Source organism: Saccostrea echinata, unplaced genomic scaffold (genome assembly GCF_033153115.1).
Source record: "Saccostrea echinata isolate AGI-Se365-2 ecotype Australia unplaced genomic scaffold, CSIRO_AGI_Sech_v1 ptg000028l, whole genome shotgun sequence".
Classification (NCBI taxonomy): Eukaryota; Metazoa; Mollusca; class Bivalvia; order Ostreida; family Ostreidae; genus Saccostrea; species Saccostrea echinata.
The window spans coordinates 380,375-404,246 of record NW_026889777.1 but is presented as its reverse complement, the minus strand read 5'-3'; the positions used below and the strand labels follow the sequence as shown (position 1 = coordinate 404,246).

The 23,872-nt window shown below is 33.7% G+C and overlaps 2 protein-coding genes across 3 annotated transcripts in view; both read right to left on the bottom strand.

Moving 5' to 3' along the window:
• Window positions 1-724: 724 nt before the first annotated feature.
• Window positions 725-4,268, bottom strand: LOC133194000 (uncharacterized). Its single transcript, XM_061329911.1, has 2 exons — window positions 4,193-4,268; window positions 725-1,812 (listed from the first exon to the last, which is right to left on the bottom strand). The coding sequence occupies exon 2, from the start codon at window positions 1,797-1,799 to the stop codon at window positions 804-806; it is 996 nt and encodes a 331-aa protein (XP_061185895.1). The 5' UTR covers window positions 1,800-1,812; window positions 4,193-4,268; the 3' UTR covers window positions 725-803.
• Window positions 4,269-11,129: 6,861 nt separating this feature from the next.
• The window catches only part of LOC133193601 (corticotropin-releasing factor receptor 1-like), a 74,494-nt gene continuing 61,751 nt past the window's right edge, over window positions 11,130-23,872 (bottom strand). Inside the window, exons 6-12 of one of the 2 annotated variants that reach the window (XM_061329562.1) lie at window positions 16,324-16,477; window positions 15,462-15,549; window positions 14,681-14,762; window positions 14,309-14,394; window positions 13,893-14,028; window positions 12,227-12,268; window positions 11,130-12,044 (exon numbers count right to left, since the gene is read on the bottom strand). In XM_061329562.1, coding sequence (XP_061185546.1) covers window positions 11,817-12,044; window positions 12,227-12,268; window positions 13,893-14,028; window positions 14,309-14,394; window positions 14,681-14,762; window positions 15,462-15,549; window positions 16,324-16,477 — 816 coding nt within the window. In that variant the 3' untranslated portion in view covers window positions 11,130-11,816. The remainder of the gene's footprint in view (window positions 12,045-12,226; window positions 12,269-13,892; window positions 14,029-14,308; window positions 14,395-14,680; window positions 14,763-15,461; window positions 15,550-16,323; window positions 16,478-23,872) is intronic. The other variant, XM_061329563.1, reaches the window with a different exon arrangement.

The following is a 23,872-nucleotide window of genomic DNA, read 5'->3' as shown; positions in this document are numbered from 1 at the left end:
CAGCCAGAGATGAAAGAATTTTGTGCTGTAGAATTTCAAACATTGTCTTTAACTCTTTTTATCTCGAAAAAGGGCGTAATTTAGCATGCATAATGTAAAAAAAAAATTCAAAATCATTGTGAAAGAAAATTATAAATGCATGTATACCCAAATTTTGGCCAGCGACATTTTTCTTGACCTTTAATTTATTGGCTTTAGAGTTTTTATTTAGTCTTATTAAAATCAGTCCTCTTGTTCTTTGCCTCTGCTCCCACTCCACGACAAAAACAGAGAAAGCTAGAGGGCTGTTTTTACTCGACTAATGTTTATTTCAGTTTATTCATCATCGCAATGTACAATTGATGTGTTTCACAAGTGCCAAATAAAAGAGGCAAACATATTTTTATTTATTTATTAGCATGATATTTAAGGATCAGTAGAGAACTAGAGATATATCAATAGAAGCATATTATTGGAGATTCTGTTGAAAGATTAATTCATATTTCTCTTTGAGATGTACACATTTTTATGTAGAAATGTTTTCACATTTATTTAAATGGTGACAATGTGTATGCAGACTTAAATTGCAAAAGAAAGAAAAAACAAAACGTTACTTTTTGATTTTATTTTATATATATATATATATATATATATATATATATATATATATATATATATATATATATATATATATATATATATATATATATATAAAGAATATAAAGTATATGAAAAACATCCCATTGTTAACATGTAACTCATACATTGACATGTACACTTTCAAATCACACTTTAAATTCAGACATTAACGGCTCACCGTAATACTACTGAAGGTACGACATGACCTTGACGACTCCACTACTTGTGCTGTATTCACAGACCCAAAGCTGGTCTCTGTCGTCTATCGCAATGCCTGTAGGACCCTCGATTTTCCCATACAGTAAATAGCAAACGAATGCTCCGTTATCTTTAATGACATGCACGGTATTATTCCAGTAATCAGCGACGAGGTAATTTCCTCGACTGTCTGTAGCAATACCCTCAGGTACAAACTGTTCTACAAGACCCTTTGCCTTATTTCCGTCGTAAGAAAAAAGAAATTCCCCATTTTCTTGAACTAAAATGACCTCGCGCCTTTCATAGTCGGAAACACAAATTCTGCCATATTTGTTTTCTATGACATATTGTGGTTTCATGTAAATTCTTCGTCTATTTTGGTCGTACTCTATTTCCAAAATTTCTTTCCCGTTCTGATCATACTTAACAACTTTTCCACTACTGCTGCTAGTGCTGTAGAGACATACTAAAAGATCCCCAGATCTGCATGCACCTATCCCCCTGGGCTCGTATTCTCCTGTAGAAAACATCTTCGCTATTCTTCCTGATTTTGCATCCACTTTCATAACGACCTTTGCTCTGATATTTGTATAAAAAAAGAACTTCCGGTCATGTGACACAGCCAAACGCCATGGCTGATCAGAAGTTGTCACGTTTTTCAACTCTTTGCCTTCAGCATTCACAAGTTTGAGATCTTTACTTCTTGAACTCAAAATCCAGAACTGGTCGTGACTACCGCTTCCAATATCTCTCAGAAAATTAAAAGGACACGTGACTTCCTTGGCCACTACTGGGTTGGGGTTCAGATTTTCCCTGAATTTATCACCGTACCGGATGATATTACATTGGTTTGTCTTGTGAGTGTCTTTGCAAGTATCACAAAGATTAAGATTGTGTTTGGTGCAGTGCCACTGCACAGCTTCCTTAATGTCACCAGTACATCGATCACACTCCTTGTAATGCTGCCATTGTCCTGCTGACATCCTTTTTCAGATTCTGTAAAATCAAGATATTGTAAACGTATATAAATTAGCGCACTCAAAAGTTAGCACGAAGTCCTTTTTAATATATAAGCTCTATCATAAATTAGTGCAATAGAGAATTAACACAGTCATTCTACAAAAAGATGACCAATTAAGAATTTTTTTGTCGATTTCAACTTTAAAACTTAACATACACGCAAGGTTTTGTAAATATTCACCGATATATATGCAGTTCAAGTTTTGATATCAACATAATGTAATGTTGAAAAACGTATTCCACTGCAAATCTTAATGTCGCTTCATTTATTTACAAATTTCAAGATGAAATTTTCAGCCGTAAAATCGTTCCGAATAGATTGCAATGAATGTTAAAAAATGTCTAACTTCCGTAACGATTTTGTTTTAAATTTCACACATAGAATGCAGATTTCAAAAAGAACTGACACTTATCTGAAAGTGACCACGGAACCTTATATCATCGATTCTAGTTGCGAGTCAGCTATTTTAGACGATTACATTTTCGACATAACAAAATGAATTAGACAAAAACATTTGTCTCTCTTAACAATTTAACTTCCGTAACGGTAATTCAGGAAAGTTTTTGCATTAAAGGTATAAAATATTTTATTATTTTGGGAGCGAAACGCTTCATACTTTTGTTTAATATCCTAAAACAAACTTTGATTTTAACTATTGAAGAGAATTTTAACTTTTATTGCTGGGAATTAACTTCCGTAACGATTAACTCCCGTAACGATATTTTCCCCAAAAATTTAATTTAAATTCGGGTTCATGTGAGACTTCATGGATCATACTTTAGCGTTCTTTACTGAACATCAGAAACGAAAAATTGGTCAAATTCAGCTTTATTTAAAACATAATCAGGCTTGATCAAGCATTAACTTCCGTAACGTTACCTTAAAATCAATGGTATCTTGATATTGTTGTAAAAAGTTAACGATACCAGATTTGTGGACAATTCTTTGTTTTCAAGTTCACTGATATGTCCTTTAGAGAATTATGATGTTCGTTCTGCTATTTGGAACAATTATTTTTTTCATGTTTTTCACTCTGAAATGGTCCATTACACATTACTTGCTTTCTCCCCTGATATGCTGCTGATAAAAATATAATACACTGTATAGTTGACAAGAAGTAGGTTCTGCATGTAAAACAATGATTTGGAAATACTCTTCTTTTTAAAGAAATTAAATGTAAGTATATACTGTTAACATGAGTTAACCTTTTAAGGAAGCAGTTAAATTAGAGTCTTATTTGACTGTACCGATATCTTCGTTCATGAGGAAAAGAAAACAAAATAGAAAAAGAGGTTGTAAAATGTCGAAAATCACGTGCAAAGTTTATGAAACGGGTTGTTAAACTGGAATACGAGTAGTATGAAAATCCCCTTCCTTCTCTGTTCCTTGTTCATTCTACTGTTTATGTGTGTTAATGTGTTCCTGAATTTTTTTTATGTACTCCTCGCTTAAAATCCATCGTTCATCGCACATACATCTGTAGGATGTACCTACTTAAGTATTCATTATGTTTTTTTCTTACCTTGATTTAAGATCCGACCTCAGAGGTCAAGCCAGTGTGACAAAGAGCTAAAGACGTTGTTTAGCCCATTCTAGAAACGTTGTTTAGCCCATTTTAGAGACGTTGTTTAGCCCATAGGGCCCCTATCTTTAAATCCACAAAAAACTGACTTTGCACATTACGTGACACTTTTATTTGCTGCATGATACATCTATCCCTTGAAATTCTAACATTATTTGTTTCTAAATATGAATTGTAAATTTCCAACTTTAAAGAGAAATCGTAAAAATCTTATACTTCCTTCTAAAACACCAACCTACATGTTAAATATTATAAATTTGTTAAATGGAGCAAAATCAGATAATCAAATTATTTTCTACATGTTCGGTTTTATTGTATTGTCCTGACAAAGCATATCTGATGAGATTTTTCAACAAGAAAATAATACACTGATTTTGTCTAATCACATAGCTAAAAAGGTATTCGAGATTTCGTGTTAAATACTAACAGCAAGGAGAGACAATCATAATTGATAACTTTGAAAATAGTCTTTGATCCGCCACTGTCACTGTTTAGATCTACCATCCAGGAATATCTATCTAGCAATAAATGTACGATAGGCATTCATGGGCCTAATTTACAAAACTTTAATTGATTTTTTAAAAACAAATTCCAATAAATAAGAACTTAAAACAGCAAAATCAATTTCATTCATGAAATCTACTTTCGTTTTGTTTGATATCTATTAGTGTAACCGCTGAATAATACAAAGGATCGCAAAACAGGCCTATTCATTTTTTTAAAATGAAATTTTAAAGTACTTCTAAAGAGTGTGACTACAGTACAATACTTACCGACCAATTGTCTGACAAATGTTACCGATACAGCTCATGCAACAGCTACGACTTGAACTGTTCCTGTGTAGGATGACAATTAACGACCCGTGACCTAGATATATGTAGGTCACCGTTGGTGGATCCAAATAATACTTTTACCAAAGCTAAAGGTTGCTTTTGTTTAACGTTATCTGTATGTATTGTTTTAAATGAATATTTTTAAGATGAATGTACTTTAAGCTTGAATAAATTATTTGAAAAAGAAGGGGAAAACACCTTAAAATTATTAATACTGTACAATCAGTTAACAATACATGCTCAAGTCTCTATGTAAAATTTTGATTGTTTTGTGTACATGATACAGACTCAAAGATTTTATAATACAAAGACCTAAACACAACGGAAGTCTCTATGAAAAAATAGCCCTATTTGCTGTTGACTAAAAATTATCAGGAAGTATCCAAGAAGGTAGAAACTTAAATAACGCAAATGTTGAAATAAAATAATGTAATAAATTGAAATAAATGAAAATGTTTTTATTCATCAGTATATTGCTAGGGGCTAGAACTGCTGTTTGATAGAATTATCAACTACTTCCAGCTAGGTGACTTTTGATATAAATGCAATTTTTTTTTTATCTAAATAAGAGCTTGACCAGGCTTGCGTATAAAGAAATATCGTTTTTCTAAACTAACAACTTGAAGTCTTTTTTTAATAGAAGATTTAAAAGCTCTCCTTCACCATTCATTTCATATTGTGACGACATTTTTGAATAGGATAATTGCGCAAATGGTAATTGATCCAGTAGAATAATCATACGAACGGGAAGAGAACTTTAACAGGATCCGGTATAGTGTATGTTGTAATATTCCATTTATTTATTACCAGTGTATGCTGTTTACATGTAGGTCCATTAACTTATTGGGTACTCTAAAATATGCTTTGAGTAGGATCAATTTTTTAAAGCGAGAAAGACAACTGACAAATAATTTGATGTGGCAAGACTATCAAAAATCTATTTTTAATTCAGCATTTTGCCAATTCCATGGTCGTTTTATCTTCTGTAGAAAATCAACCAATAGCTTCAGTAAAAATTTTCAGTTGAATTAAACGATCATACCACTTGATCAGTACAGAGGGCTCCAAGGGATGCTTGCTCCTCCTCGGCACCTTATTTCACACATGTCAACATTCTGCAGAGGTCAACATTCTTTTCAACGAGAAAGAAAAATGCGTCCTCTTTGAAAGTACATGTTATACACATATACGCCATTACCTTCTTAATGTCACCCTGTATGTTACTTACCATGACCTTTTTTTCTAATATCCCTAACAAAAAAATACTATAGTTAACTGTAGTTAACTATGCTAAACTATAGCTTACTATAGTATCAAAGTTTTTATTATAGTTAATCAAAGTATTTTTACTTTGGATTTCAGATTGCTACATTTTATGCTCTCCAATTCATACATGCACATTTTTTTTAGATATCAAATGGAACTAATACTTGTATATTCACATATTATTTCCAAATTTTACATCACTGTTACCGAATGTAAGCGATTTTAAACTTTGAGATCTCCAAAAAAGTTCCTGAGTTTCATAGTAAATCAAAGTATTTACTAGAGTTAATTATAGTAAATTTTTGTTTGAACCAAATATTTGAAATCCAAAGTGTCAGTATACTAGTGAACTGGCCCATTTTTCGATGCATCACCATCCTAACCCTAGGATAGTTCTTATCAGCAGTTAAGGGCATTTTTGGGATGCAGATGTATAAAATTGCTAGAAGCACGTACATTATACACGGTGTCATCTAAGATTGACATTTAAAAAGAATCATACTTACATTTAATTTCTTTAAAAAGAATCAAGGCACCTCTCGAACCGCCCGTATTTTTCATTCTGTGCCATAAAGTGCACTCTTTAAGTAGTGTCATGTCGCCTTTAAGATTGTTCCTCTTTATCTTTTCCCCAAACAATTACGTTTTATCGTATTTATGCCCCCGTATCGAAGATTCGGGGGTATATAGTTTTTGCCCTGTCCGTCCGTCTGTCTAGCTGTCTGTCTGTCTGTTTGTCCGCAAAAACTTTAACATTGCTTATAACTTTTGATTGGTTGGAGGTATGGCTTTCATATTTCACATGTGTATTCCTTGTGACAAGACCTTTCTTTGGGTGCCACAATACTTGACCTTTTGACCTTGGAATTTGACCCAGTTTTGCAAAATTTTACCCAACTTTAACCTTGGCCATAACTTTTGAACCATTGGTGCTAGGACTTTCATACTTCACCTATGTAATGCTTGTGACAAAACATTCCTTTGAATACCACTTTGACCTACTTTTGAAAAAAAACTTTAACATTGGCCATAAGTTTTGAACGGTTGGAGCTAGGGCTTTCATACTTCACATATGTAATCCTTGTGACAAGACCTTCCTTGGATACCAACAACTTTGACCAATTGACCTTGGAGTTTGACCTACTTTTGAAAAACTTTAACCTTGGCCATAACTATTGAACCATTGGAGCTAGGGCTTTCATACTTCACATATGTAATTCCTGTGATAAGATCTTCCTCTGGATACCAACAACTTTGACCCTTTGTCCTTGACCTTGGAGTTTGACCTACTTTTGAAAAACTTTAACCTTGGCCATAACTATTGAACCGTTGGTGCTAGGGCTTTCATACTCCACATATGTAATCCCCTGTGACAAGACCTTCCTCTGGATACCAACAACTTTGACCCTCTGACCTTGACCCTGGAGTTTGACCTACTTTTGGAAAACTTCAACCTTGGCCATAACTATTGAACCGTTGGTGCTAGGGCTTTCATTCTTCACATATGTCTTTTCTTCTTTTGACAAGACCTTCCTTTGGATACCAACAACTTTGCCCCTTTGACCTTGACCTTGGAGTTTGACCTACTTTTGGAAAACTTTAACCTTGGTCATAACTTTTCAACCATTGGTGCTAGGGCTTTCCTACTTCACATATGTAATCCTTATGACAAGACCTTCCTTTGGATACCAACAATTGTAGTCCATTGACCTTGACCTTGGAATTTGACCTACTTTTGAAAACTTAAACCTTGGTCATGACTTATTAACGATTGGTGCTTCAGCTTTCATATTTCGCCAGTATATTTTTTGTGAGAAGGCCTTTCCTTAGACACCATTAATTTTGACCATTTGACCTTGATGTTTGACTTACTTTTGAAAAACTTTAACCTTTTCCATATCTATTCAATGGTTGCTGCTAGGGCTTTCATATTTCACAGGTATATTCCTCTAGACAAGACCTTACTTTGGGTACCAACATATTTGATTTGCATTTGAGAAAGTTTAACCTTTGCTATAAGTTGCCATACGGAGGCATCAGTGTTTCAAAAACACATCTTGTTTTTCTATGAGCATACATATAATTATTTTTAATTTCTCATTATTTCTCAACTGATTACGACTTTTAAAGGATAGCCGTATAAACATGTTTTTCTAAATATTCCATATTAAAAATACTAGAACAAATTTTAATACGGCATTGTTGTTACATGAAAAAGTATGACCACACACATTATGTTGGCCCTAAGAAATATTTTTATTTGGAAAAAAGAACGAAAAATGTAATGTGGACTTTTTTCTTTTTGAATGGGATAAGAGACATGAAATCAAATAGGATAAACATTTGAAAAGATAAATAACTCTGAAGATAAATTAATTATCATTTTTATGCCCCCGTATCAAAGATTCAGGGGTATATAGTTTTTGCCCTGTCCGTCCGTCTGTCTGTTTGTCCGCATAAACTTTAACATTGCCCATAACTTTTGATTGGTTGAAGCTATGGCTTTCATATTTCACATGTATATTTCTTCTGACAAGACCTTTCTTTGGCTACCATCATATTTGACCTTTTGTCCTTGACCTTGGAGTTTGACCCAGTTTTGCAAAAGTTTACCAAACATTAACCTTGACCATAACTTTTGAATGGTTAGGGCTAGGACTTTCACATATGTAATTCTAGTGACAAGCCCTTCATTTGGATACAAACAATTTTGCCCCTTTGACCTTGGAGTTTGACCTACTTTTGAAAAACTTTAACATTGGCCATAACTTTTGAACGGTTGGTGCTACAGCTTTCATATTTCACACGTGTATTTCTTTTGCGAAGGCCTTTCCTTGGGCACCATTAATTTTGACCATTTGACCTTAATGTTTGACTTATTTTTGAAAAACTTTAACCTTTTCCATGTCTATTCAATGGTTGCTCCTAGGACTTTCATATTTCACATGTATATTTCTCAAGACGAGACCTTACTTTGGGTAGCAACTTATATGATTTGCATTTGAGAAAGTTTAACCTTAGCTACAAGTTGCCATACGGAGGAATCAGTGTTTCACAAACACATTTTGTTTTACAGAATTCTTAATTAAAGTTGAAAGGAAATAATACTTTACTATTCATGCATGAACATTTTGTAAACGACTTTTTTCTTATTAACAGGATTATAAATTATGTTCAGGAATATCTCCAATAGGCATCGGAAGCGAATTGAAAAAGGGGGGGGGGGTGTCTAAACGAATAAATAAAAACGTTAGGGGGCTAAGCCAATATTTGCAATGCCTATATTATGTCTATCTCTGCAAACCAGGGGGCTAAGCCCCCCCCCCCTCCCCCACCCGTCCCGACGTCTGTGTATCCCGCAAAATTAGTTTGAATGATCTTGTATGTAATGTTTCCCGCTTAACTACAGACGATTTATGAGCCGTGTGCAAAATCAATTGTAGGCAATGTGATTTTATGTAATGTTATAGCTAAGTGATGTTTCAAGCACTTTTTAAAATCATCATAACGGTAAAATTCAAAATATTTCCAAAATTTGAAATTTCTTTGTAAACGATAATAAGCTAGAAGTCCACAATGCTACTGTATAAATAGAAAAGGATTCATGTGCTTCGTGCTTTCTAAATTCGATCTGACTTGCTTTCCTGAACTTCAATGAACGATTAAACATGGAATCAAATGGGTTCGGTCAAAGCCGATCCCAACAATCCAAATTACCATACTAAATTAGATAATGCTTGTGAAAATATTTACTATCACTCCAATAGCAGCGTGTCACTTTGTTTGGCCGAGCGTGATTAAGTTTCAGATATGTTGATCACCATATTTCTTATCGACTGGATGTTTGATTTCAATGAAATGAATGCTTCTTTGCATATGAAACAGAGGATCCAGCGATACACTTATAATACTGATCAACGCATTGAACGATTGTTTACAAGCACTGCATTTGTACTATCATTCTAATAACAGCTTGTCAATTTTCTTGTTCAAGTGTCCTAAACTTTCACAGGTTGAATACCATATTACTCATTGAATGGCTGGTTGATTTAAAAAAAATACATACTACTTTACATATGAAACACAGGACCCCCGAATACCACCGTGAATACCAACCAATCGCATCAAACACGTTGAATGATAAAAAACAGCAACAAATGGTCGGTCAGAGCCTGTTTTACCACCTAAAATCGTCGCCTGCGTGGCACAGTGGTAGAGCGTTTGCCCTAAAGTCGCGGAGTAAGGAGTTGATCCTTACGTCGCGGGTTCGAATCCCACTGTGGGATGTGGAGACCGGTCCTTCGGATGAGACCGTATAAACCGAGGTCCTGTGTCGCAGTAGGTGCTGGCACGAAAAAGATTCCTTACTGCTCAATGGCCCTGAGTGCCGAGCATACGTCAAAATTTGCAGCTCTCCATCGGCAAGTTGTGGAGTTTTCATATGAATGAAAAATTCTCGAGAGGGACGTTAAACATCAAACAAACTTCATAAAATCTCATGTTCAGTTGTGAATTGACCGGATAAAAATAATAAGTGCCTTTACATGAAAACTAATAAAACAACACTCCCGAGTACTAGTACATGGGTGCAATATGCAAGTGATAGCTAAAAAAATGCAAATTACGTTTGATTCAGACAAAAAAAGCTAGAATTTCAATTTTAAATGTTCAAAAAACTATAGTGCTTTATTGCCTGAATCAAATACATGTACTGTAATAAATCAATATAGTAGTACTTAGAAGGTCTCTTCCTTGTACTACGAATATCTAATCAAAACCAAATATGACACATGCAGAAAATGGGCTTTGACTGCTTTGACTTTGACTACGTACTAGAAATGCCGAACTCGTAAACAACCAATCATTGTGATTGGTCAGTATTATGATTGATTGATTGTATATTGTTTAACGTCCCATTATCAGTATTATGAGTGGTGTTGCAGGATTCTGTGTTTCATACTCGAAGTAGTATCGATTCCATTGAAATCAAACATTTAATCCATGGGTGATCAATTTTTGAAACTTTACTATGGTCGATCAAGAAAACTGACACGCTAGCTGTTATGGGAATGATAGTAGTAAGCAGCAAAACATGGTCAGTCTATGCTCATTGCTGGCTTCTCTGTTCATATGCAAAATAGAATTCATTTCATTGAAATTAAACATCCAATCGATAAGAAGTATGGCGATCAACATTTGAAACTTTAGAACACTCTCTACCAAACTAAGTGACGAGGGCTGCTATAAGAATGGTAGTAGCGACTCCTTAGACATTATTGACCTTGGAGTCCCTATTTCATATCTCGGCTTCATTAAGTCATGCGTTTTATTAGAAACTTATCATGTGTCCCTTAATATAAGCGTTAAGACAGTAGTCAGAATGTTAAATAATTTCAGAAACTGAAATTAAGAAAACCATAATACAGTATCAAATATAAACATAGATAATTTTGTCCTAGGGATTCCAATATAATTTTTATAAGAACTAATGCTAATGAAAATTATTGCAAAATGTTGAATATGGTAGATATATATGGAGGCACTTTATAGCAAATTGATAAATGAATATGTAAATAAAAAATAATTAATTAAAATATTATTGAACTGAAATACAAGTAGAATTATTTCAACCAGCTACTTTACAAAAACCCATGTACATGTATAGTGAAAACCTTAACTTACTATAATAAATATTACCAAAAGGGTACACATGTACCATCTTTTTCCTTTGAACATATTCCGTTGTTGGCATATCATGTTGAAATATTTATTAATATTCCTGTTAAACAAACATGACATAATGGATACCCTCATACAAAATGTTTACCTCAATTAACTCAATGATAAAAACAAACTTTTTAATATTAATATGAAATAATTGTTCATAAAGCACGTAAAACGAGTATTAAAAGATCATAATATAAATTATAGTGTCAATATACATTTATGTCCAAAATTAATCTTACAACAGCTTAAATATTCAATATATTATCTGTCAAATTAAAAAAAAATAGTGTAATGTATCAACGGGAAAAATCATTTACACTATACGTCCATCTTTGCTTCGCACAAAATAGGGCAAAGATCATATTCTAACAAACGTAAAATTCTTCTTAGCATTGCTCCATTCGATGTTCTCGCGGGCTCAATGATATCAGGATATAGGCATTTAAATTTTTATACATCAAACCACACGCAAAAGCATCTAAAATTAATTTTATAACACCAAGCAGAAAGATCACCGATCGAATGGAATTTCAAAATTTTGCATGTTACGTCCGACTGAGAAAATATGACGTTATAACATCCTTTCTGACTCGATATCTCCATCACAACTGTTGTTATTAGATACCATCCTGCCGTCGAGCGAATTGGCAGACATATTTCGCTTTCCATTTGCAAGTTGCATGTGGTCTTTGTGTATGGTAATATCATTTGCCCAGCCGATGGAAGTTTTTGTATACCTGGTTGCCAAAGTCCGATTTTCTCGAAATGCCGAGAATTTCTTCTTTAAAACTGATTTTACCTGCAAGTAAATTTTTTTTAATCAAAACACTTGTAAATAACGTGCATCCATGTTTAGCACGTTTCCTTATTATCCCACACTTCGTAAAATGAATCCTTAAAAAGGAGGGGATTTTTATCAAGCTTTCAATTTTTTTTCTTTATTTTAGAATTAGAATATTAAGGTATGAACTGTTTCCTTACCTCTCCATTCAAAAAACAATAAAACAAAGCGACAAAGAAGCCCTGAAATGAATAAATTAATTATATTCACTTGTTTGAAATACTGACAAAAATATCCTAAAAATCTTTGGTAATATTTGATAAAGAGGACCCGTTGACCACAATGCTCACCTGAGTCACCTTAGCCCAAATTTGTATTCTGAAGATTTTCAAAAAAGATTCCTCCTTCCTCTTTATTCCCTAAACTTTAACTCATTTTGAGATCCCGTCACAGGTATAGGGTGTTTTTTTTTTAACCGAACTTGAATATACTCAACATTGGGATGATTTGATTTTAATATTACTAATATATATGTAGCTTTGCTGTTCTAGAGAAGATTATCTTAAGATACCTTTTCCTTTATATGTGATGTTAAATTTGATTCCCAAATTTAGCATCATCGCAGGATACATATTTATAAAAAGTTTGAATAAAAGCATACACACAAGTTTTAATTATTTTTTTTTACCTCAAGTATTACCTAGTTGTCCCTATGGTGGGAGTGGGAATCGTGATTTGAACAAACTGAAATCTGCACTTCCTGAGGATGTTTAACATAAATATCACTAATGATGGACATGCTGTTCAAAACGATTTTTCTTTTATAACCGCATATAGAATATCCATTATTGTATCCCAAACCACCCCTGAGGCCATTATTTGAACAAGCTGCATTACCCGAGGTTGCTTATCTTTTCTGGCCCATTGTTTCTTAAGGAAGAGGAAGATAGTTGAAGACCCCACGGAGAGTTTTACTATTTCCTAATTACTCCTCTTAAAAGAAGACTTGTTTCTTCAGTTGAACAAAATTGAATTTCCTTTACTTAGGACGCCTTCAAGCCAGCTTGGTTGAAATTAGCAACGTTTTTCTTGAGAAGAAGCGGTAGCTCAGTCGGTAGCGCGCTCGCTCAGTGATCGGAAGATCGTGTGTTCGAATCACGGCCGCGACTGACCTAAGTTCATAAAAAATAGGTAACAACTGTTCCTTCGCCAAGCGCTCGGCACTTTGAAGTGAAAGTTGCGGGTCATTTGGATGAGACCTTAAAAACCGAGGCCCCGTGTCACGGTAGGTGTTGACATGATAAAGAACCCTCACTGCTCAATGACCCTGAGTGCCGCAAAAAGGCCTAATTTTGAAGTCCTTCACTGGTATATAGTGACGTTTCTATAAGAGTGAAAAATTCTCGATTACAATCAAGCAATCCAAAAATCTTGAGAAGAAGTGAAAATGCCAAAAAAAAAAAAAAAAAAAAAAAAAAAAGAAAAAGAAAAAGATTTTACAGACGACAGACGACAGATACATGGTAAGACGGACGGTGGACACTCTTTGATCAGAAAAACTCACTTGAGCCCTTGGTCCAAGTGAGCTAATAAAACAAATTAGATCAATCTATTAAAAAAGAAGAAAACTCAAGAACGTAATAAAACTTATGTTTTTCTACCCTGTTTTGTATTTTTTTTCAGGTCATCAAACCAAAGACCAAACCGATAAAATACGACAAATTGAATATTAATTGAGGTACTTGTATTTCAAAAGAGATTTTATAAAATGTGAACTCAGATAATTTTGTTTTCATTTTTTTTTTTTTTTTGAATTGATAGTATTAATATACCAGAAAAAAGAAAATAAATACTGAAACTCTGCACCTGAAAAGATTGCAGAAAGGTGTTAATGAACTTGTGGGCTTCTACAACTGCCTCGTGATCAGTTGGCGGCCATATAAATAAGAGATAAGTAATTCCCAACAACGGAAGAAGCAGCAGAGTGGCTTTTACAGCTTTTCTGGAAAATAACAAATAAAAAGAATATTAAAAAAGTATTTATGTTTCGCAATACAGAAGGCAATGAAACGCAACTCAGAGCTTATTTTCACTTAGAATCTCTTATTCAGATTAAGCCTTTTAAAAATGGGATTGTAACATTTAAACCTTTACAATTCTCTTGAGGTAATGTTAATACACAATGTCTTATCGTTTTTACTTGGAAAATTGGATTTAACGTCTATATTATGAAATTTCACTAATGAAATTTTATTGATTTTCTTTAGAAACTTCTTTCATACCTTAGTTGCCTCGTTTCCAAGCTGTTTGATGCTCTTAATTTTGTAACTAAAACCCAAATGATTGTTGCTAGAAATAACATGTTTACCTGCAATTAAGGGGCATGAAAAAATATTATCATATGTGTCATTTATTTTAGTTTGAACTTGATTCAAAACAGCTCAATCTCAAATTTTTAAAGGGGTTGAAATTTCATTGCTTTCGAGGTATGAAGAGACCCATGCAATCAAGTCCACCATGAAATGTAAAAAATCATATACTTATATAACCACTTAATACTTCTACCTCAAAATCAAACAAATTTTTCCCTATAGCCTCGAAAATTTGACCCCACGAAAATATCTGATTTTACAGTATCTGTTTTTGAGTCTTACAGCTAACACCAGCAGAGTTGGTCCGACATATATGTAATCCAAGTCGTCACTGTGGTTAGAATTATAACGGGGTAACCAGCAACTGAAAAACACAAGCTAGAGAGGTTATCATCTTATGTGTGATTGAGAACACAAGTAAAAAGACCGTCATCTAATGGATGATGGCGGATACTTGAAAACATCAAAATGATAAAGCTGTCATTCCATGCATGGTAAAGAATACTATAAAACATCAATAAATGAAGCTCTTATCCAGAGGACGATGAAAAATACAGCAAACCCTGAACTAAATTTTTTGTCAACCAAGGGATAACGGAGAAAATGTAAACTACCATGATTTAAAGAAAGATTTAGAAAAGTAAACTAAATTTGATTTTTTAAAATCTATAGGTGGACATATAATCTTATTCGTCACGACAAGACATCTAATCAAGATCAATTGATATGAGTAGTCAAATCAACCTCTTTCCATCAAATTACTTTTTCATCCGAATTGCCACAAAGTTCTTGAATCTTATATATTCAATGGACTGGAATTTAAATTTTCCTGTTTAAAAAAAAATGGACTAACGAAGACATTAATAAACGGAAACATACGTGATTGGAGGGTCACATGAATTCATACAAAACTGTTCTGAGCAAAGCATGAAATGAATTTTCATTATGCATAGAAGAGCTAGTCTTTAAATTTACATGTATTTCCAGACCTGAATACACAATGTCAACATACATGTTCAGTGTATTTCAATGTTTTGTGATCTTAATAGTAAAAACTACTTACTCTAATAACACGGAGATCTTGTGTTTTTCTGTTGAAGTTGAATAAATGCGAAGGGTTACCCACACCGCCATAATTATCATTGGTATACCTAGTAGGAAAATATTTGGTATCAATTTCCATATATCAGTACTAGATATTTTTTTAAATTCTAAACCAAGTACATGAAAAAGAAGAAAATCAGTTGTTACATGTACATGAAACATTTTCTTTTGACAATTAAACCTTTATAATAATGACAAACTATAGCTATAAATATACGTGAAAATTGATAATAGTCATGTTTAGTCTAGGAAATCAATTGAGGATCATTTGACAATGGGGAAATTATTTTCAACATTGAAAATCAACTACCTTTAACTCTAACAAAAAATACGTTGTCTTATACACCAGACCAACGAAAATTGTTATATATCCAAAGGGTTATCAATCTTTTCATTTAAAAAATAAAAACATTAAAAAAACCCTTGTTTTCACCATCAAAAGTTCTTTGCATAAGTTCCCCGGTAGTTGTCTCACTAATTAAAAGATATTAATTACAAGCTCTTGCATTTCCATTTCATGTGCAAAGAAATATTCTCCTTTTTCAAGTCAGGAATTGTGAGAATGTACATGTACTCTTTTGATGCTACGCTAATATAAAGAGATCCAACTCACACAAAAAATATAAAATATTCATATACATTGTAGGTTCAAGACTCTACTTCATTCGTATATAGAAAATACTTCTTTTATTTTTTTGTGAAAATATTGATATTAAAATAAAAATATATACATGCATCTTGTATCATTAGTACATGCTCTTTGAACAAGAGGCAATCTATTTCATATTTTTCTTTGGTTTCAACAAAAAACATTCACCTACCCCAACCGATAACAATGAAGTACCATCTCTTGATTTTATCTGCAGAGTACGTCCACACTATTATAATATGAAGGTACAGACCCTCCACCAGCATCCAGAAGAAATTAGTCATCTGAGCATAGTTGAAAATAGCTACCTCAAGTTTGCAAGCCCACTGAAACATAAAAAATGTATAATACATAACATGAAATGACCAAGGTATTTATTTCCAAGAAAATTGAAAAAAAAATCACATACACACATACAAGAATTATTCAGTATTGTTATATGAATAATAACTGTGTATTTCTAGTAGACGTTCCTTCCCTAGATAGGCAAATGCTTGTGTGAGTGGTTATTAGATAAAACAGAAATTAAAATACCTAAATATATGTCACTTTATCAGTAAAATGCATTCATATGGTTGGAGAGAAGTAATCGCCTTCAGGAAAACCGTTATTGCACATAAAATTGGATATAGTCTAGTCTGATATAATGACAAAATTGTGACTGTAAGCCGGAAAAAATTGTTTTTCTTCACGAAACTCTGTTCAGCTATTACACAGAGCGCGTATATTTCAATACTTCCCCAGCTATTTCAGCCAGTCTTCCGGCTATTTTAAGACAACTAGATCGTTCGGAGTGCCACATTATTACTGGTAAATCTCTATGGTTTTTCTTAGATCTCCCAAGTAATAAGTTCAAATTAAGATGAAAAGTTCACTCTTTACATCAACCAAACATAACAATAATTGTGATAAAAGTACATAATTTCCTGCACAGTAACGAACTTGTCCTTTTAATGGAGCATATAGCTGGGAAGTTAAATAATATTCCTTGTAGAGATGAAGAGGAATAAAAACAGTTAACCCGATTATTTTAAACAACAGGAGAATATTTTATGACATCACTTACGAGTTGGGGAGACATTTCTCCTACTTTACCTAGAAGGATTTCTTACAAATGGCTTGGATAATATTAATAATAATAATAATCACCAAATGTAGTTGTGCAAACAACATTCAATATGGCCATCACTGCGATGAAAAAGAACGAAGGTCACATGTACATATCTTAAAATCACATATTTTCGTGGGGTTAAACTATCGAGATTCGAGGAAAAAATTATCGGTTAATGGAGATTTGATTTCGTGGGTGAAAGACACCTGAATACGCGGGTAGTTAAGGCTACACCCAGAGATATCCTACTTGCCTTTACAATATGACGTCATAGTAAACTATATGACGTGATCTTTAGAAATAATGATTTCTTAAAATCTATATTTAAAGTTTAATTTCAGATCCAAGAAATAAATGGAATCATTCAAAAACATAATATAAACTAAATCTTTTCGTTTTTGGGTGGTATAAATAGCTAAGTATTTATCACGGGGGTTAAATACCAAACCCATGACGTCATAACTATTGATCAAATATTTGCCGAGTGAAAATGAAATGTGACGAGAATTCATGTAAACAAATATATGAAATGGGAGTTTTAAAGTATATACATTGAATTTTATGTGTGATTCATAAGGAATTAAAGATTAAGAATCAGGTACGCTGATATATTCTTATCATGTTTTTTTATAATGATGATGTGATGATGTCGTAGTGGAGTGCTTCTCTTAGCCTCGGACTCAATGACGTCTATACAATGGATAATAATAGTAAATGTTTTATCTATGGCTTTTCCGATTTATCAATATTACATTTTATGCAAAAAGTCTAAATTCGCCGAAATATGATCTGTGTACTGCCTTAACGTACCCGCGTAGTAATTAATTTTAAATTTTACATTTCAATGAAGACATGAATTCGTGAGGCTATTCATACCGCGAAAACAACGAAAATTAAACTCCCCTGAAAATTAGTGATTTCACAGTACAGTATTGCTTGCAATAACAAATTTCTTGTCATAATTGCCTGAATGTACAGTTCAATTTACAAGAGACCCAAAATCAAGAGAAATAAGATGATCAGGATCAAAGAACAGTAACAACTCATACATTAAATTCCAATCTACATCTGTATCTCCCATTTAACACTTACACCATGCAGACTATTAACAAACTATTAGTTCTTCTGTACTACTCTTCACCCCATATTGTGACCTCTCACATTGGCCTCTTTTGGTCTTTGAAGAACATTTATAAATTATTTTTGTCTCATTCTAATTTATTTTATTATTTACAAGTCTACCTGATCCTTAAAACTATGATGTACTTTTGTATTATACAATAAAATTGTTTGCATAATTCTCTTATTCTATTAACTTTCAAATACATTATTTACAGTGATTAATTATCAAAAGTGAATGGCAAAGGGGAATAACTTCTCTCAGTTGAATACAAATTAATGGAGCCCTGGCCAGACTGGACTGGAACACTTGTCCAAATGGTCCTGATGTTCAAAAATCTTTTAAAAATATCCTTGCTTATTAAAATTTTGATTCTGTTTGCCTTCGATATGCCAAGGAGCAGAGAAGATTTTCAAAGAAATAATGCATTTTCTCTACAGATTCTACACAGCCCTACCCTAACACTAAAACCCATGTCCCAGGGTCATGAAATTCATAAACTTGGTAGAGATATCCTCTTCATCATAACTATGCACTAAGTTGAAGATTTTCAAATAATTACCATATTTTCACTTTATTATCAATATAACCCCCCCCCCCCCCCCCACACACACACACACAGGGCCCCGAGAAACACCAAAACCTGGAGATCACAAGTTTTAAAAATTTTGTAAGAAGCAAGCACAATTGTTCATCATAACTATGCACTTTGTTTTTCTGCACGACACTAAGAAGCAGACAGGTTAATTTCACAGAATTAATGCATTTTCACTATGTTATTAATAGAGCCCCACCATTACACCAGAACATCTGACTTAAGGGGTCATGAACCTCACAATTTTGGAAGAAGCACTCTTGTTCATCAAAACTTTATACTTAGTTCCTTTGCTTTATAAAGAGGAGCAGAAAAGAATACTTTAAAAGAAATTATGCTTTTAAACAATATAATCAATAGAGTCCCCCAACTCTGGGGCCATGAAATTCAAAATTTTGGAAAAGGCATCAATGCTTATCATAGCCATGCACTTAGTTTGTTTAAATAATACGCAAGAGCAGAGAAGAAGATTTTCAAAGAATTACTGCATTTTCACTATATAATCAATAGAGCCCCGCCCTAACACCAGAGCCCCTGACCCAGGGGCCATGAAATTCACAGTTTTGGATAAGGCATCAATGCTTATCATAAACATGCATTTAGTTTGTTTAAATAATACCCAGAAGAAGAATAGAAGATTTTCAAAGAATTAATGCATTTTCACTACATAATCAATAGAGCCCCGCCCTAAAACCAGAGCCCCTGACCCAGGGCCATAAATTTCACAATTTTGGAAAAAGCATCATTGCTTATCATAACTAAGCACTTAATTCATTTAAATTATTTCCAGGAGAATAGAAGGAGATTTTCAAAGAAATAATGCAATTTCACTATATGATTGATATAGCCCCATACTAGCACCAGAACCCCTGACCCTGGGGCCATGATTTTCATAATTTTGGTAGAGGGCCTAATGCTTATTACAATCATGCAAACAGTTTGATTGCTTGATGCCCAGGAATTAAGATTTTTAAAGATTACATCAATTTTGGTGGTTTTAGCCCCATCCCTGGGCCCCAGGGGGACAGGGACCATGAAATTCACATTTCTTGTTCCTCTTCACCCAAAGATGCTATATGCCAAAATTTGTTGAAAATGGTTTAGCGGATCTAGAGAAGAAGTTGAGAATGTTCAAAAGTTAACGCACGACGCACAACGGACGACGCAGGACGACGGACAAAAATGGATAGCAAAAGGTCACCTGAGTGACTCAGGTGACCTAATAAATGCTATTTTTTTTTTGTTTTTTGTATCAAATTAGTTAATTCGAGATTACGATGTTACAATGACACCACAAAGCGGAACAGCCCCTCAGAATGAAGCCCATTTCTAAAAGGCTTTCTACGTACAACACACTTACCACTCTCATTAAAACAAACCATTGTATACAAAAAGCAGTATCATATAAAATTCTTGTCACTCTGTTATACCATTGATTCCTGATTAAATGTACACTTTAACAGAATATAGAACATTTAATAACCATTATGTTGTAATCACACAACATGTTTGATTTGAAAGAATACAAATTTAGAAAACATGGAAGAGAGAAAGTCATAACCAATAGGGACAATTTATTTGTGATCAATTTCGTCTTATTACTGAGTCTAGAGTCGACCTCAGGAAAATTTGGCTGCATCGGAACGGGTCGAAAACTGACAATAATCTTCAAACCGTACGTGCCTGTACATGGTTGTTTTCGTTGAAACAGAAATATTTACATGGTTTTTTATGTAATGCCTTTATATTGGAATTCCAATGGGTCCAAATTGCGCCCAGGTACTAGCAGACCTATTTTTGTATTCATATGAAGCAGAATTTGTTCAAAATCTTTGACATGAAGAGAAAAAACGCTTGCTTTGGCCTTCGACTCGACATTTAGATATATCGACGACGTATTGTCAATTAGCAATAGTTATTTGCATTCTTATGTCGACACGATATAGCCCGGTGAGCATAAGATAAAAGATACCACAGTGTCTGACACATCTGTTTCATATTTGGATATTTTATCAGAAATATATTAACATCAAATATTTCTGTGATTGCAATTGCAAAAAGTAAGAAGAAAAAGCCAGATTAACCACAAAAAAGGCAACAAATGACATCGATCCCGATGTAAAATATTACTTTACTTTATTACGCACGCACTCACCTACCCAAATACACATAAGTTACAATATCCCTTCAATCTTGAGTTCGCTGTGAGGTTATACATGTAATGAAGGTTTCGAGACAGAGACCATTCAACTGAATCTTACAAAATTTGTAATTCTAGAAATGCAAAAATACCACAGAGATTTATGGACTTGGTCTTTTATCATAAAAATAATTAGAGGCAAAATATGAGGCCAAATATCATTTACATTCCTGAAATCAGAAGAAAGATCATTTCTTCTACCTTGTGTCAAAAGAATATCAGAAAGATGACACAAAAACTCTATTTTTCGGCCATCACAATATAAGGCAGAAAACAAATCATACAGGAATCATTTTATGTTACTCATACATACCTATGATTCTGAGAAGTTTCGGTTTATATTTATATATTCCGTAATTCCGATTTACAGAGAGGTGATGACCTTTGATAGAAGGCTAAGCGATGCAAAATTGGAAAGATTTCTTAGCGATCGTTTGACCGTCGCCCTTATCTCTCGATGATTTCACACAAATCTCCACAGTATTCGTGATTGACCTACCCTAAACAGTCTCTCAAAGATCGCAAATATATAAATCTCCCAATAATCTCTTGGATCTACTCATTATCCCTCATACGGTTTTCAAAGAAAGGAAATTGTTTTGAACGCCTAATGTTTTATCAGTATTTTCATTCGGACTTACAGTGATCTCCCTTGGTCGTACTCGATCTCTCAGCAATCTCTCTAGATTTAGCAATGATCTCTATTGGCCGCAAAGCAATCTGCCAGCAAACTTTCGGTTGGTCGCTTCAGAAAGCAACGTAACCGCCAATCATTAAGGGATATTTCAATGAGTGCTCCTTAAAGGGTTTTTATCACGTATCTAATTTTTTTAAAAATTTAAAAAAACACTATTCTATTCTTGAAACATATAATTATCGTTTAATTATGAAATAAGTTTGAAAACAGTCATAATTAGGCTATAAAACGCCCGTAATATAGAGTTCTCGAAGTAAAAATCTCCACTTATTAGATAGGGGTCACGTAGTACTGAAACGTCATAGTGTCAATGGTCAATTATAACTCGTAAAGCTTATCGTATGAAAAATGTATCAAATAGATTTTGACATTAAATAATATACACTACACAATAAGGTCGGTGGAAATTTTGACATCGACGATATTCTTTTGCTTATAGACAGTCAATATTTTATGTATGAATGTCCAGCAGAGAGAAATAACCTAGTAAAAATGCCGACAATAGGAGAGGACACCGAAGACGAAGACGTTGGCAACTCGGGACTTCCGACTAAATAGAACGAGTAACTGAAGTTGGACTTCGTAAATATTTATAAATATGAGAATTTCAGATTCAACTTCTTCATTATTTTAATAAACTGTACATAAATATTCTATCTGTTCCAGTGAATATCATGTACTAGAAATGACATTTCTTCAACAGTGTTCGATGGCGCCGTACGCCATTACGAAGTTCACAACATTCATACTAGCATGTGCTAGATTCTGTGCAACTTTAAAAATGCGTGTTGGGTATTTTTTTTTCCGTTTTAAAAAGGTACCATGTCCTTAAAATATTTTATAGTACAGAAAAAAATCGTGATCGGGATAAACGATTGTTCTGAATGGAGACAAAGCTCTTGCGTTTGTAGAAAAAAGGGCCCCCTTTCACTTCTCGAACAAGTCCAGGAAATGTGGAAAAAAGTCTTCCTAAAACCTTTCTTGTGCGCATTTGTGCATCATAAAGCCACAAATTATACCTTACTAGCTGTCAATTATCCAATTATCACTTATTTACTTACGAAAAAGTTTAATAGACACAACGAATGAGCCGTTTTGTATACACAATAAGTACTTTGCTTGACCTTGACACCTATGACGTCAGAGCAACGTCGCATGGCATCGGCGATCAAAATATGCATATTGAGAAATTCAAACTTTGAATCGCTGAAACATCAACAATATTAATTTTCTAGCAAAGATTTTTAAATATATGATTTTAATAACATGTAAACTTTGTCATATCAAAAAAAATTGAGACGTGATAAAAACTTTTTGAGATCTTCTTCTTCCACAACTCGACAGTTCGCAAAGAAATTTGGCAGTATTCTAATTTTGGTCATCGCAAAGCGCTTTATGGACTCCCATAACATTCAGACAGAGACCGACTATTTGAAATCGTGGAAAATTGGATAAGTTGTACATCGCCCAAATGTCTCTATAAAAAGATCTCCCTATGCACAAAAAGACCATAAACAGTGTCTGACTTTAAGAACAATGACATATTTTCTATTTTTGTTTTTTTGCCGGGGTGAGGCTAAGAAAAAAAATTGGATGGCTTAAATCCTCTCTGCTTCGAATTCATTCAACGTAGACGTCTTTTGACGATGAAAAATAAAAATTAAATAATGTTTAACCCATTATGCGTCAGTTGCAGGCACGGATCCAGGATTTTTTTTTCCGAGGGGGGGGGGGGGGTTCCACCCCAGTCAAAAAAAAATTCCTACCCAGACTCTGCAAATTCCAGGGGTCCCCCCGACCCCACTCTAGATCCGCGCATGAGTTTCCTCTATAGAAAGCAGCATTTGATAATACTGATATGTTTATTGTATTTTTTTATGATGTCCAAAGAATATTTATTTTTAAGGTGTTAGAGTGTGAGTATAATGGATGGCTGTCAAGCAGAAAGGACAAAAAATACTTCAGCTTCATTGGCCTAGTATACGTATAAATATAGTC